Genomic DNA, 12,500 nt, shown 5'->3' with positions numbered 1-12,500 from the left:
CGTCCGCCGGGCCGCGTGCCCGCCGGTGTGAACGCCGGCGTCCTGCCTTCATTCACTTAACCTTGTGGCGAGCGTGGCGGCCGGCCAGCTGCCCTACTGTCCCCTGATCCAATCTCCCCTCGGGGGGGAACCTTCCTCAGCGGGGAGCGGTTTCCAGGGGACGCAAACTGATGGTGCGCCAAGGACAGAAGACGAGAGGCTCACGCTGCAGCGGCAAGACCAAGAAACACCAAACACCAGGAACTCAATGTGAACATTCATGTGTTACTTTACTTATTACTGTATTACTTTATTACTTAAATATTACTTTATTACTTTATTATAATAACATAATAAAACTTTTATAACAGTAGTAATAATATATGTATACAATAATAAAATGTCATGTTCATGTTCAATCTACTGTTATTTGTGTTATTACTATTATTATTATTATTAATAATATTACAATATAATTATTATTAACAATAATATTACAGTTATTATAATTTTGGTTACGATACTTTAAATACATAATAATGTAGTTTTTTAATTGCGTAACTTTGACCTTTAACAAAGTATTAATACGCTGTGGTATTAGTACTTTTACTCAAGTAGGAGGTCAGAGTATTTACCTCTTCTTCCTCACGCTGCCGTTACCTCTGACCTCTGACCTCTGACCTTGTGATGGTGCTGACACCTGAGAAGACACACACACACACACACACACACACACACACACACACAAAATAAAGAGAGAGAAGGAAAAGGAGAGTTAAAGCTGAACGTTGATTCCTCGTCCAATCACATCTGTTCTGCGCCGTCAGGGGGCGGAGCCAAAGGATGGAGAACCTTGAAAAGAGAAGATCTCTGAGAGAGAGAGAGAGAGAGAGAGAGAGAGAGAGAGAGAGAGAGAGAGAGAGAGAGAGAGAGAGAGAGAGAGAGAAAAGCACATAAAACAGAAATAAACGGATGAAGGAATATAAAAACAAGAAACAAAACAGGAGATAAGGAGGTGAGGAGATAAGGAGGTGAGGAGATAAGGAGGTGAGGAGATAAGGAGGTGAGGAGATAAGGAGGTAAGGAGGAACAAGTAAACCGAGGAATAAAAGAAGTTGTTTTTATTGTAACGACAAACTGAGGTCAGTATGAATTCATATCAATAAATAAATAATATTAATATGATTGTTAATGTTTTTTTATTATTGTAAATTCTGTTTCTTTGTGTAAGAACGTGTAAGATTTAATTTAATTAAAATTAAAATTTAATATATTTAAAAAGAGATAAGATCATATTCATTTACAATAATGAATATTTTACCTGTTACTTGATTTATGTTTAATTGTTTTTCCTTTTATTGTCTCATGAAGCACTTTAAATGTATTATTAGTGTTGCTATTATAATTATTATTGTTAAAAATAGATAGCTAAAAATAAAATTATTTGTAAAACATCTATTTGAAATGTACAATATTTGAGTTTTTTTAATTATAAGAATTATAAGAATATAATTTATTATACATATGAATATAAGAATATGAAATGTATCATATACATATTTAAATAAATAATATTAACGTATTTAATTAAGAACATCAAAGTAAACATAAATAATATAAGTTAAAATTTTTTATCGTTTTTCTTTAATATTTTAAAATATCAAATAGAAAATAATAAATATTGAATTCTTATCAGCGCTCAGCGATCCATTAATTCCTTTGTTTATAACTTATTAATAGATATTTGTATGTAATATAAATAATATATGAAACAATGTAAGAGGTATTTGTAGTAGTAAAGTGAGTAAACATATTAATTCATTATTAATATTATATTTGATCATGTGCAGGAGGCATGAGGATGAGTCCGGACAGCGAGGAGGTAACGCACAAACACCTCATGTGTGTTTTATTGTCGTGTTTCTTGTACTTTCTGTCTCGTGAAGAAGAACATTGACGTGTGCTCCTCTTCCTCAGTCCGTCCGCTGCACGGCGTGCGGCTGCAGCTGCGCGTGCTTCAAACCAGGAAGCGTCCAACTCAGGTCATGTGACCGCTGTGGACACGGCTGGGTCCGGCACGGTACGACACACACACACACACAAACACACACACACACACACACACACACACAGACACACACACACACACACACACACACACACACACACAGACACACACACACACACACACACAGACACACACACAAGGCGTGTGAGGACATGTCTCTATAGAAAGATCTAGTGCCCCACAACGTAGGGTTTTAAGTACATCTGCGTCCCCACAATGTCCCTCACAGACGTCGGTCCCCACAGTGTAGCTTTTCTAGATACCGGTGTCCCCACAATGCAGGTGTCCATGAATCTGATCCGACTCGTCTTTAGACTCTTTGTGTCGTGAAGAAAACTTCAGTTCAGTTTGACAACAACACAATGTTGGACTTCAACCACCTGCTGACACACACACACACACACACATACACACACACACACACACACACTGCAGATGTGTTCAGTCGCTACGGTGACATGAAGTCAGGTGTCGCTGTCATCACAACACAGAGAGCATCTGGAGAGAGCATCTGCACACACACACGCACACACACACACACACACACACACACACACACACACACGCACACACACACACACACACACACGCACACACTTTTTTCAGATAGTTTTTTCAGATGTAAACACACATCTGTTTTTTTAATATTATATATATATATATATATATATATATATATATATATATATATATATATATATATATATATATATATATATATATATATATATATATATATCCTCGTCCTCAGCTTTGGCAAAGCTCCAGCTTCCGGCCCCGCCTCCCTCCAGCTGCGGCCCAGTGGAGGTGGCTCTCCCCGGGCTGGTGTTCGACCTGAGCTCCCTGGTGCTGTACGGAGCTCAGGCTGTTCCCGTCCGCCTGAAGATCCTCCTGGACCGACTCTACAGCATCCTGAGCCCAGAGCAGGTACACCTGGTGTAGTGTAGAGTCTCTACAGCATCCTGAGCCCAGAGCAGGTTCACCTGGTGTAGTGTAGAGTCTCTACAGCATCCTGAGCCCAGAGCAGGTTCACCTGGTGTAGTGTAGAGTCTCTACAGCATCCTGAGCCCAGAGCAGGTTCACCTGGTGTAGTGTAGAGTCTCTACAGCATCCTGAGCCCAGAGCAGGTTCACCTGGTGTAGTGTAGAGTCTCTACAGCATCCTGAGCCCAGAGCAGGTTCACCTGGTGGCTCTTTCAACAGTCAGCCATGCAGTACATCGTCTATGTGGCGGCGTAGCGTAGCGTAGAGTAATGGGTTGCGGTTTGTTGTCTTCAGGTGGGACACATCCTGAACACCCTGGGATGGAGTCTGGGGGATTACGTAAGAGGCTACATGCTGCAGGTAAACACTCACAGCTGATACTTGTACTGCTTTTGAGTGTAAGAGTACTACCATTTGGTGGTGAAATATTCCGTCAAATTAGGAATTTTTAGGCTTCAATAAAGTTGAATCTTTTGGGGGTAAATTTTGTAAAATTGACTAACAACACGCAGGCTGTGATTATGTCATTTTTGGGTCTGAACTAAGCTGATAACGTGTTATAATTAACGGGTAACAAGTTGCTTCATAGTGAAACTTCAAACGTCCCAACAGAAATGTGTTTTTATCTCAAAACCATTTTGGGTGTTTTGGATGTATTTTGCAAAGAAATCTGCAAAGATTACAGTGAGTGTGTCCCCGAGCTTGTGTTTCAAACTGAGCATGAATGAAGTCTTTGACCTTTGACCTTTCCCGCGTTCCCTCCAGCATCCCGGCGGGAAGGTGTTGGACCGCTGGTCGATGGCGACCCCCGAGGACGAGCTGCTCACCCTCGGGCAGTTCCTTCGCTTCGGCGAGACGCGGCCGATCGTCGAGTTGATGACGCTCCAGTGCCTGGCGGCTGTCAATCACCTCTCCGACCCGGAGCTAAGCCCCGCCTCCAAGAGCTTCCGGTCAAATGTCGGCGCGGCGGTCGAGCGGAACGGAGTGTCGAGGAACATCAGAGGAGACTCGCGCCTCGTCTGCCGTTACCAGAGAAACGGTCCGGCCGACCACAAAGACACTGTCCGCCATTTTGAAAACGTCCCAGAGGGGCCGTCTTTGCTTCTGCCTTTCCACTTTCCAAGCTCCGCCTTGCACTGTTTGGTCCCGCCCACAAAGGTAATGCAAATAAATGACTTTCAACATGTTCCACAGCTGGAAACATTCACAGAGTTTTATGGTTCTTTAAGTCTAATGAGGAGGGTTTTGTTATCTTAGTGTTGCCCTCCTCTTTGTCTCCCACCAGGAGCTCGTTCCTCCCAGTAAGCTCACCCAGTGCCTACGGAAGCTCAGTGGGACCAAACTGCCCGAGAGGCAGGAGCGAGGAGGAAGAGAGGAGGAGATCGATCCCATTGTGCAGCAATGTAAAGCTGAACCGGTTTTAAAAATCAAAGCGGACCCCGACAGGCCGAACACGACCTGTTCCATGTGGCATCAGCAACCCGGGTTCCTCTGCGACCAGGAGCCGGACCTCATGGAGAACGCCGCCTCCCTCTCTACGACTTCTTCCACACTCCATCCGCTCACTTCCTCCTCTCCCTCGAAGACGTCCCAGAAGTTTCTCAGCTCCTCTTCCTTCCCTTTCAAGTCACTCCCATCCTTCTCCTCGTCCTTCCTCTGCCCGCTTCCCAACTCGTCCTTTTCTTCCTCCCTCCCTCCACTCCCATCCTCGTCTTCCTCCCTCTGTCCTCTCCCGTCTTCCCTCTGCTCCTTCCCTCCTTCTTCTCTGTCACCCGCCGGAGGTCGGAAGGGGAGGGTTTGCTGTGGCGTTTGCGGGAAAAGCTTCTATGACAAAGGCAGGAATATTAATATATATAGTGTGGTTCACATCCAGCACTAGGATTGTAGGCAAGTTCCTCAAGGTTCTGTTGTGGATCCCTACTAATTTGGGGTCTTGGTGTTCCACAGGGTTCAATTCAAGGTCCTCTTCTGATCTTGTGCCTTCCAACCAAATGTTAACTTTTTTTTGTACTCTTCACTAGAGAAACAAGAGCTGTTGTTGTCATGGTTCATGTCTGGATTATCTCCTCCTGGTGCTCCAGGAACAGAGAACAGCTGTGATGTCGGTCAGTCGGCATCAACTTTAAGCGTCTCCCTTCTTGTTGGTGCAGGAACGCTGAAGATCCACTACAACGCCGTCCACCTGAAGATCAAACATCGCTGCACGGTGGCGGGCTGCACCATGGTCTTCAGCTCGCTGCGCAGCCGAAACCGACACAGCGCCAACCCGAACCCGCGGTTGCACACGGGTGCCGCCAGGGACGCACACGCCCGCAACGCCCACTCGCGTACGTGCGAAGACAAAGACGGCGGCGACGCGGTTTGGCGGCTGGAAGACGACGCACGCGCGCTGACAAACGGGCTCAACAGTCGTACAAACAACCAACATGGTGGCCGGGACAACGCGGCGACTCAAGCCGCCTCCCCTTCTCCTCAGCCTCGACACCTGACCCCACCTCCTCTTCTTCCTCCACCTCCGTCTCTCGTCCCCCTGGTGGACGAGAACCGTCAACGCACCAACTGCACTGCACTTGGCCACGCCCCCGTCGCCGCGGCAAGCGACTTTGACGTCGCGACGGATCGCGGCAGCCCGCCGACTGGCCGGCAACAGCAGCGGCGGCGGTGGGAGTCAGGTGACCTCCTGCCAAAGAAGAAGCCCAGGAAGTCGAGCATGCCGGTGAAAATAGCAAGAGAGAAGGTGGACGGAGGGAGAGGCGAGGAAGAGGAGGTGTGTTGATGAAGAGGAGGTGAAGCCAGAGTCTCTCAAAGCACACTTTTGTTTCCCGACAATTCAAAGATGTCTTTTCTTGAGCTCATTGAAGGCCGACTGCAACAACAGCTTATTCATATTTCACCAGAACTTCACCCGACATCTCAGACTCACAGTAGATTTAGTTTGTTGTTGTTAAACGTCGCATGAAGAAGAACGTCTCACATAAACGTGATTTACTGGTGATGGTTCGTGTTGTTTCTGTGATAAATACTTACAGCCTGCGCGCCGCCTCCTCTGTTTGTTGTTATGAACTGCAACTGTTTGATCAGAGATTACGACAGAAAGACAAAACAAAAGTGTTAAGTGAATACATTAAGTAATGATTTGTGAAGTAAAAAATAATAATTGTATCGCAAAGTATGATAAAATAATATGACTTGATATTGTTGTTGTTTTATCTGTCCTTCCTGTAGAAGGGGGAGGAGTTATGTAGTTTGATCACTTCCTGTGACTTCCTGTGGCGTTGGAGAGACTGTAGTATTTATACTTTTACTTAAGTAAAATATCAGAGTACTTCTTCGACGAATCAGGACATTTGTCAGTATTGTTGGATATTGTTGGACTTGAGGACTCAACATTCAACAATTACACACAAATCATACTTTCATGGCTAATTTAAGATATTCTTAAAGATGATCACATATTTTAAATTCTCTTTCATTTAGTTAATTAAAAAATATAAATTGTAATTTTATCCACATTTAATTATTGAATATCTATCAAAAAATAAGAAGAAAGAGGAGAGGAAGAACAAGAACAAGAACAAGAAGATAAAGAAGAACAAGAACAATCAAGAGGAACTCTTGTCGCAGGTCTCGGTTTCTACTCGGACGACATTAGCGCACGCACCAGAACCCGGAAGTTCCGTTGAGCTCGTGAAGACTCGTCCCTCCGTCAACAGTCGCCCTGCGCGTGAAGTTTGACTAGAAACGCGTTTCCGGTCGCGCGGCATGTCGCGCGCCGAGCTTCTGCGGGGCTTCGTCACGCGCAGGCTCGCCGCGGCTTCGCGGGAGATCCTCGCGGTCGTGGACCGCATCGTGACCGGATACGAGGAGGAGGCGGCGGGCTTCAGAGGGCAGATCGACCGGCAGCAGAAGCAGCTGGAGCTGCTGCAGCACCGGACTGCGAGCGCGGCAGGTCGGGGCGACGCACCGGCGAATACGTGACGCGAAAACGGTTCTTCAACCCAAACGAAGTGCTCTTAAATTCGGCTTTCCCGTAACTGACGCATGCGCACTTCGTTGCCCTTTATTGAGGCGATTAACGTTCAGACTGGCGTCGTAAACCCGAGTTAAACCTCAGATTTGGGGTGACTTCCGCTTTATTTCTTGGTGCTTTGTGTGAGCCGAATTCACGGCGTGACGCCAGCGCTGTGTGTGACGTCATTGACAACAAAAACAAAAAATATTTTGGGGTCAGGGATTAGAATATTGGGTTTTGTCATTGGACTTTGGCACAAGTTGTTCTCACAAATCAAGCACAAGCAGAATACACTGGACGGAATACTACTAATATAATAATAATAATAATAATAATAATAATAATAATAATAATAATATTTAAGTGACATTCAATAAACAATTTAACTTCTGTTTGTAATTTTCAAAATAAAAGCACACAGTTTCCTATGTTAAACTGTAAATGTGAGATATGTTCCCTCTTGTCCAGGTGAGAGTGACAGCCTCTGCCCCGTAGAGGAAGAGGAAGGTGATGAAGAGGAGGAGCCCCCGCAGGTCCCAACAGAAGAAACTCCATCAAGGTTCCTTTGCATTTACTTCATTAACCGTCACTGTGAGTCTTCAGACGCGTCTTCAGACGCGTCTTCATCCTAAAGTACTTCCTGTCACAATGACCCGTTCAGGCGACGCCGTGACAACAGGAAACCCGGCAGACTTCAGGCCTCGCGGACGCACACGGACCTCAGGATCCGGATCCTGGAGGACTCAGGGACCGACGTGCTCTCAAACAACGGTATAGTTAACCCCTTCTGGTTGAGTCCTCACTTCCTTGGCTCACTTCCGGGTTTCACTTCCTGGTCTCCTGACTTCCTGTCCTCTCCACTTCCTGTCCCCCTCAGTCCTTCAGAGCTGTCCCCTCCTGGCTCTGCGGTGCCCTCCCGGTCTCGGGGAGCAGGACTTCCTGTCTCTGCTGCGCTGCAGCGTTCCTCAGCTGGCGGCGGGCGGCGGCTTCGACGTGCTGACGGCCGTGAAGAGGAAACTCAGAGCGCTGACGGGGGCGGAGCTACAGAGGAGCGCCGGGGGCAAGCGGACGCTCTACATCCGACTCAAGGTATCGAACCTCCTCTCTCTCTCCTCTCCTCTCTCCTACTCTCCTCTCTCCTTCTCTCCTCTGACAGAAGCACTCGTCACAGGTGATGTGTTCAAGGACTGTAGGAGAGATGAAGACCTCAGTTTCTACAGCTTCTGTCTGATAAACTGTGACGTAGTTGTGAAGTTTTTTAAAGGAAAAGTGGAGTTTTTTGGGTTAAAAGTTGTTTTTTTTGCTGTTGGAAGGTTTTACAAACGTTTGCATCTCTTTGATCCGAATAGCAGACGAAGAAGGAACCTCAGGCTGAGGAGGAGGAGGATGAAGAGGAGGAGGAAGAGTCTCTGCAGACGAGTGATGAAGCCGGACTTCACAGCAGGTAAAGCAAACGTGTGTGTGTGTGTGTGTGTGTGTGTGTGTGTGTGTGTGTGTGTGTGTGTGTGTGGTATCTATCTATCTATCTATCTATATTATAGATAGATAGATACCACACACACACACACACACGTATATATATATTAGGGTTGTCACGATACCAAAATTATGACTTCGATACGATACCTTCCATTAATATCACAATACCGATACTTACGATGAATACAATACTGGTATATTTATCTATGATAGTAGTAAATAAAACATCTGTATGGTTCCCTTTTTGAGCAGCTTTTTGAACACTTGACAAATGGCATTAATATTAGTATTAGCATACAGCAAGATATTAATGGAAACTACATGGTGCTATCATAGCATTGATTATACACGGCTATGGAGGTCTACTGTCCGGATGACTATATAGTTATTTCTATAAGTAGATTGAGCAATTGTAGATAATAATACTCCATACTACTAATAATAATAATAATTTTACAGATGTGTGTTTTGATGTGAAAAAACCTAAAGCTATTATATGGGTACATTAAAGATTGACACATAATTAAAGAGTAATTTCTCCCCTTTATTGAAAAATGCACTTATTAATAATCTTGAACTATGTGGCTCAGGCTCCAGCAGCATGTCACCATGTTGCATCAGTTGTGTTTCATTTGGTACTTTTGTGTGCGTTCTGACCTCATGATCATAGATGCTTGTAGTCAAACTGGGCTCATGCTCCTCGTGGCTGCATGTGGGTGAGCTCGAGGTTTTTCATGTTCATAATTACATTTTCTTACCTGTCGTTCGTTCAACTCTTTAAAGAGTTCGGTCTGCTTGAAAGCTGCTTGGCCGTGTTTGACGTGTTGCCTCCTTTGTGTTGCTTCACAGCAGGTTAACAGACGGGTCTGTCGGTGTCAGTGAGCTTCCCTCACAGGCTGCACTGTCTCCAAAGTATCTCCAGATTACGCTGCTGCTGTCTTTTTGTTCTACAAGCAGAGGACGGTCGGCAGGAGCTGCTGAGCTCCAGCCATGTCTCCCCCGTCACTGCTGCTGGAGCCTTAAGCCCCGCCCCCCTGAGCTTGCTGCATGCAGCATGATATACATATATATATATATATATATATATAAGTCCTTTCTTCTGAACCTTTACTCCTGGTTTCCTTGTTCCCCGTCAGCTCCATTAAGGAGGTTGAAGGTCGCGGAGGAGACGAGTCCATCAACTCCACGTCACAACATCAAGACATGGAAACGGAGGAAGATGATGATGATGATGAAGAGGAGGAAGGTGGGACACCAGAGCCAGCCGAGAGTACAAGAGGTGGCGATGGCGTTGAAAAGGAGAAAAAAGAGGCGTGTCGCGGCGAGCCGAGAGGAAGCGACGGAGCCGACTCCTTCCTCCTGGACGAGCCGGCCTGCTCGGGGGAGAAACCGCACGAGTGCGACGTTTGCCGCGAGGCATTCGCGTCCAAGGCGTCGCTGCAGGATCACCAGAAGCGCCACGAGGCGGCGCAGCAGACCCGGCGCCCCGCCCCCCACAACGCGTTCCCTCGGAGAGACCCGCTAGCCGCGCGCCGCGGGACGCGCGCCGGCAAGAAGACGCACCTCTGCGGCGTGTGCGGCAAAGCCCTCAGCGACTACCGGTCGCTGAGCCGCCACAAGATGACCCACTCCGGGGAGAGACCGCACGGCTGTCAGGTGTGCGGCCGTCGCTTCAAGCTCCCCGGCACGCTGAGGCAGCACGAGAAGATCCACGCGGACCGAGAGCGCTCGCACCTCTGCGACGTCTGCTGCAAGATGTTCCTGACCGGCAAGCAGCTGCAGATCCACCTGCGCACGCACAGCGAGGAGAAGCCCTTCCACTGCGGCGAGTGCGGCAGGGGCTTCGCCACCAAAGGGCCCCTGACCATCCACATGCGGGTGCACACGGGGGAGACACCGTACCGCTGCCCCGACTGCGGCTGGGCCTTCAAGCGCAAGATCAACCTGGACAACCACGTGACCGTCCACTCGGGCCTCAAGCCGTTCGTCTGCGGGATCTGCGGCAAGGCGTGCGCCCGCAAGTCCTACCTGACGGTGCACATGAGGACGCACAACGGGGAGAGACCCTACAAGTGTTCGCTCTGCGACAAGGCCTTCACCCAGAGCCACTGCCTGAAGACGCACATGAGGAGCCACCAGGGGGCCGAGGCCGCCACGTGACGACGGGCCAACGTCTGGTTAAGAGTCCTCCTGCCATGATGTGAACTCTGTGTTTACCTCTTGTGTATGTCAGGTTCTCTGGACCATGTGTGTTGCATGTAACTAATAAATAAACAACAAAATCTGCGTATCTCAGATTTGAGGTTGTCAGATGGTAAAATAAGAACCTGGTGAACTGTAATGTTCTTATATCTATCTCTCTATCTCTCTCTCTATCTATCTATCTATCTATCTATCTATCTATCTATCTATCTATCTATCTATCTCTCTATCTCTCTAGATAGAGAGATAGAGAGATAGATAGAGAGATAGATAGATCTTTAGTCATATCATCACTTTACATTTGTGTCTGATGACGATGTTTCTTTGTTACAGAGAGCTGAGACTGTTCTGCAATGTCAGATGTTACACATGAATATGTATCTCATATGCAAGAGACTTCACACACACACACACACACACCCCTCAAGGCAAAGAGATGCAGCACAAAGTCTGGAGCTCCAACATGCAAAGGAAAGGAGCCATAAAGTCATAAAGATGTTAACTATTGGCAGAGTTGGACCTCAGAGTTACTTTTGCTTTGGTCTCTCCAGCGACACGCAGCAGGTATGAAGGATTCTTTATGAAATACTCGTGTTTTAATACTTTATTCCAGAGAGCGACGCCTCGCCGCTTCCTCTGCTTCTCTTTCAGCTCGTCTGGGTTTGAAGCTCGTGGAATGAAACGAGGTTACGACTCGTAACTCTCAAGGCTTGAAGAGCAAAATACACTCACACAAAACTAATAACCGCGAGTGTGAAATCCGTCTAGTGGTCAAAACATAGACTTTTATGAATCCCCTTGGGGAAATTCAACCTTGTGGTAACGGGACGACCTCTCATCCCCTGAGCTGCAGCCGCCCCGTAGGGTGAACCTGGACCAACCCAGTCACTGGACCTCCTGAAGGTCCGTTTGTTTGAGCGTTCCTGGAGTTCCTGCCATCCTGTAACTCATCATGGACATCTTACCTCTCATGACTGTCCTGTTGCATCCTGATGGTTCTTCTTGTTTCTCTGTCGGAGCGCTTGAACAAACACAAGTTCAACAAAGAGGAAGAAGTTCTTTCCCTTTTGGATCAATAACCTGATTATCTATCTCCTCAGGGGTCTCACAGTGGACTGGTTTTCCTCTGCAGAGCGTCAGGATGGTTCCCCTGGAGGACGGACTCTCCCTGAAGCTTCGGCTCGGGGTCTTCAGTCACATGGTCGTCCTCCTCCTCACACACTCTGCTGGAGGTAAACACACAACAGCTGAGCTTTCCAGGTGTGTTGAGGCACAGGAAGAGATGATGTCAGCAGGAGAAAACATGCATTTAATCTGAACTCGCGCGTCCAAAAAACACTAAAGTAGCACAGAGAGCCGAGCAGATGACAAACAGGTTACACAAGAGGAGGTAACGACACACAGGGGAAGAGATACACAACCAGGTACACACACAGGACACACACCTCCAAAGTAAAAGAGGAAACAGGAACTCATCAGGACAACGGGGGACAGGATTGGGGGTCGGACCACCAGACGTTTGTTTCTTTAACACAAACCCAACAGGTCCAGAGAGCCAGGACGCTTCTGCTCCACCAATCAGAGTCGAGCTCCTGGACTCTCTTCAGGATGGTTTCTGATGACACGTCCCTCCTTATTGGTCCTTTTCCCACTGAGAGTGAACTCTGTGATGTCACTGATGGCTGAGGCTCCGCCCAGGTTTCTACCTGAAGCGCTGACGTTCATGCTACCTGTCTACCTGTCTCCAGGTGAGGCTCGGACCATCGGCCCGCCTCCC

At 47.2% G+C, this 12,500-nt stretch overlaps 2 protein-coding genes across 3 annotated transcripts in view; both read left to right on the top strand.

Moving 5' to 3' along the window:
* The first annotated feature begins 6,697 nt into the window (after nt 1-6,697).
* Nucleotides 6,698-10,847, top strand: LOC137792043 (zinc finger protein 260-like). Of its 2 annotated transcripts, none has more exons than XM_068587444.1 (6): nt 6,698-6,979; nt 7,511-7,601; nt 7,704-7,813; nt 7,920-8,131; nt 8,395-8,486; nt 9,658-10,847. In XM_068587444.1, the coding sequence occupies exons 1-6, from the start codon at nt 6,793-6,795 to the stop codon at nt 10,679-10,681; spliced, it is 1,716 nt and encodes a 571-aa protein (XP_068443545.1). In that variant the 5' UTR covers nt 6,698-6,792; the 3' UTR covers nt 10,682-10,847. The 2 variants fall into 2 exon arrangements, with proteins under 2 accessions (XP_068443545.1, XP_068443544.1); XM_068587443.1 differs by having other exon boundaries at nt 8,392-8,486.
* Nucleotides 10,848-11,832: 985 nt separating this feature from the next.
* The window catches only part of sgms2b (sphingomyelin synthase 2b), a 7,713-nt gene continuing 7,045 nt past the window's right edge, over nt 11,833-12,500 (top strand). The window contains exon 1 of the mRNA XM_068587450.1: nt 11,833-11,955. The gene's annotated coding sequence lies outside the window, so the exon portion shown is untranslated. The remainder of the gene's footprint in view (nt 11,956-12,500) is intronic.

This window comes from Clinocottus analis, unplaced genomic scaffold, assembly GCF_023055335.1.
Source record: "Clinocottus analis isolate CAN_PGR_092001 unplaced genomic scaffold, fCliAna1.0.p SCAF_21, whole genome shotgun sequence".
Lineage (NCBI taxonomy): Eukaryota > Metazoa > Chordata > Actinopteri > Perciformes > Cottidae > Clinocottus > Clinocottus analis.
Note: the sequence above shows the minus strand (reverse complement) of the source record. Positions and strands in the feature narration are given on the sequence as shown.

Coding starts and splice junctions, on each gene's coding strand:
- LOC137792043 (XM_068587443.1), top strand. CDS start 6,793: ATGTCGCGCGCCGAGCTTCTGCGGGGCTTCGTCACGCGCAGGCTCGCC. Junction 7,602..7,703: donor ACAGAAGAAACTCCATCAAG/GTTCCTTTGCAT, acceptor TGACCCGTTCAG/GCGACGCCGTGACAACAGGA. Junction 8,487..9,657: donor GAAGCCGGACTTCACAGCAG/GTAAAGCAAACG, acceptor GTTCCCCGTCAG/CTCCATTAAGGAGGTTGAAG.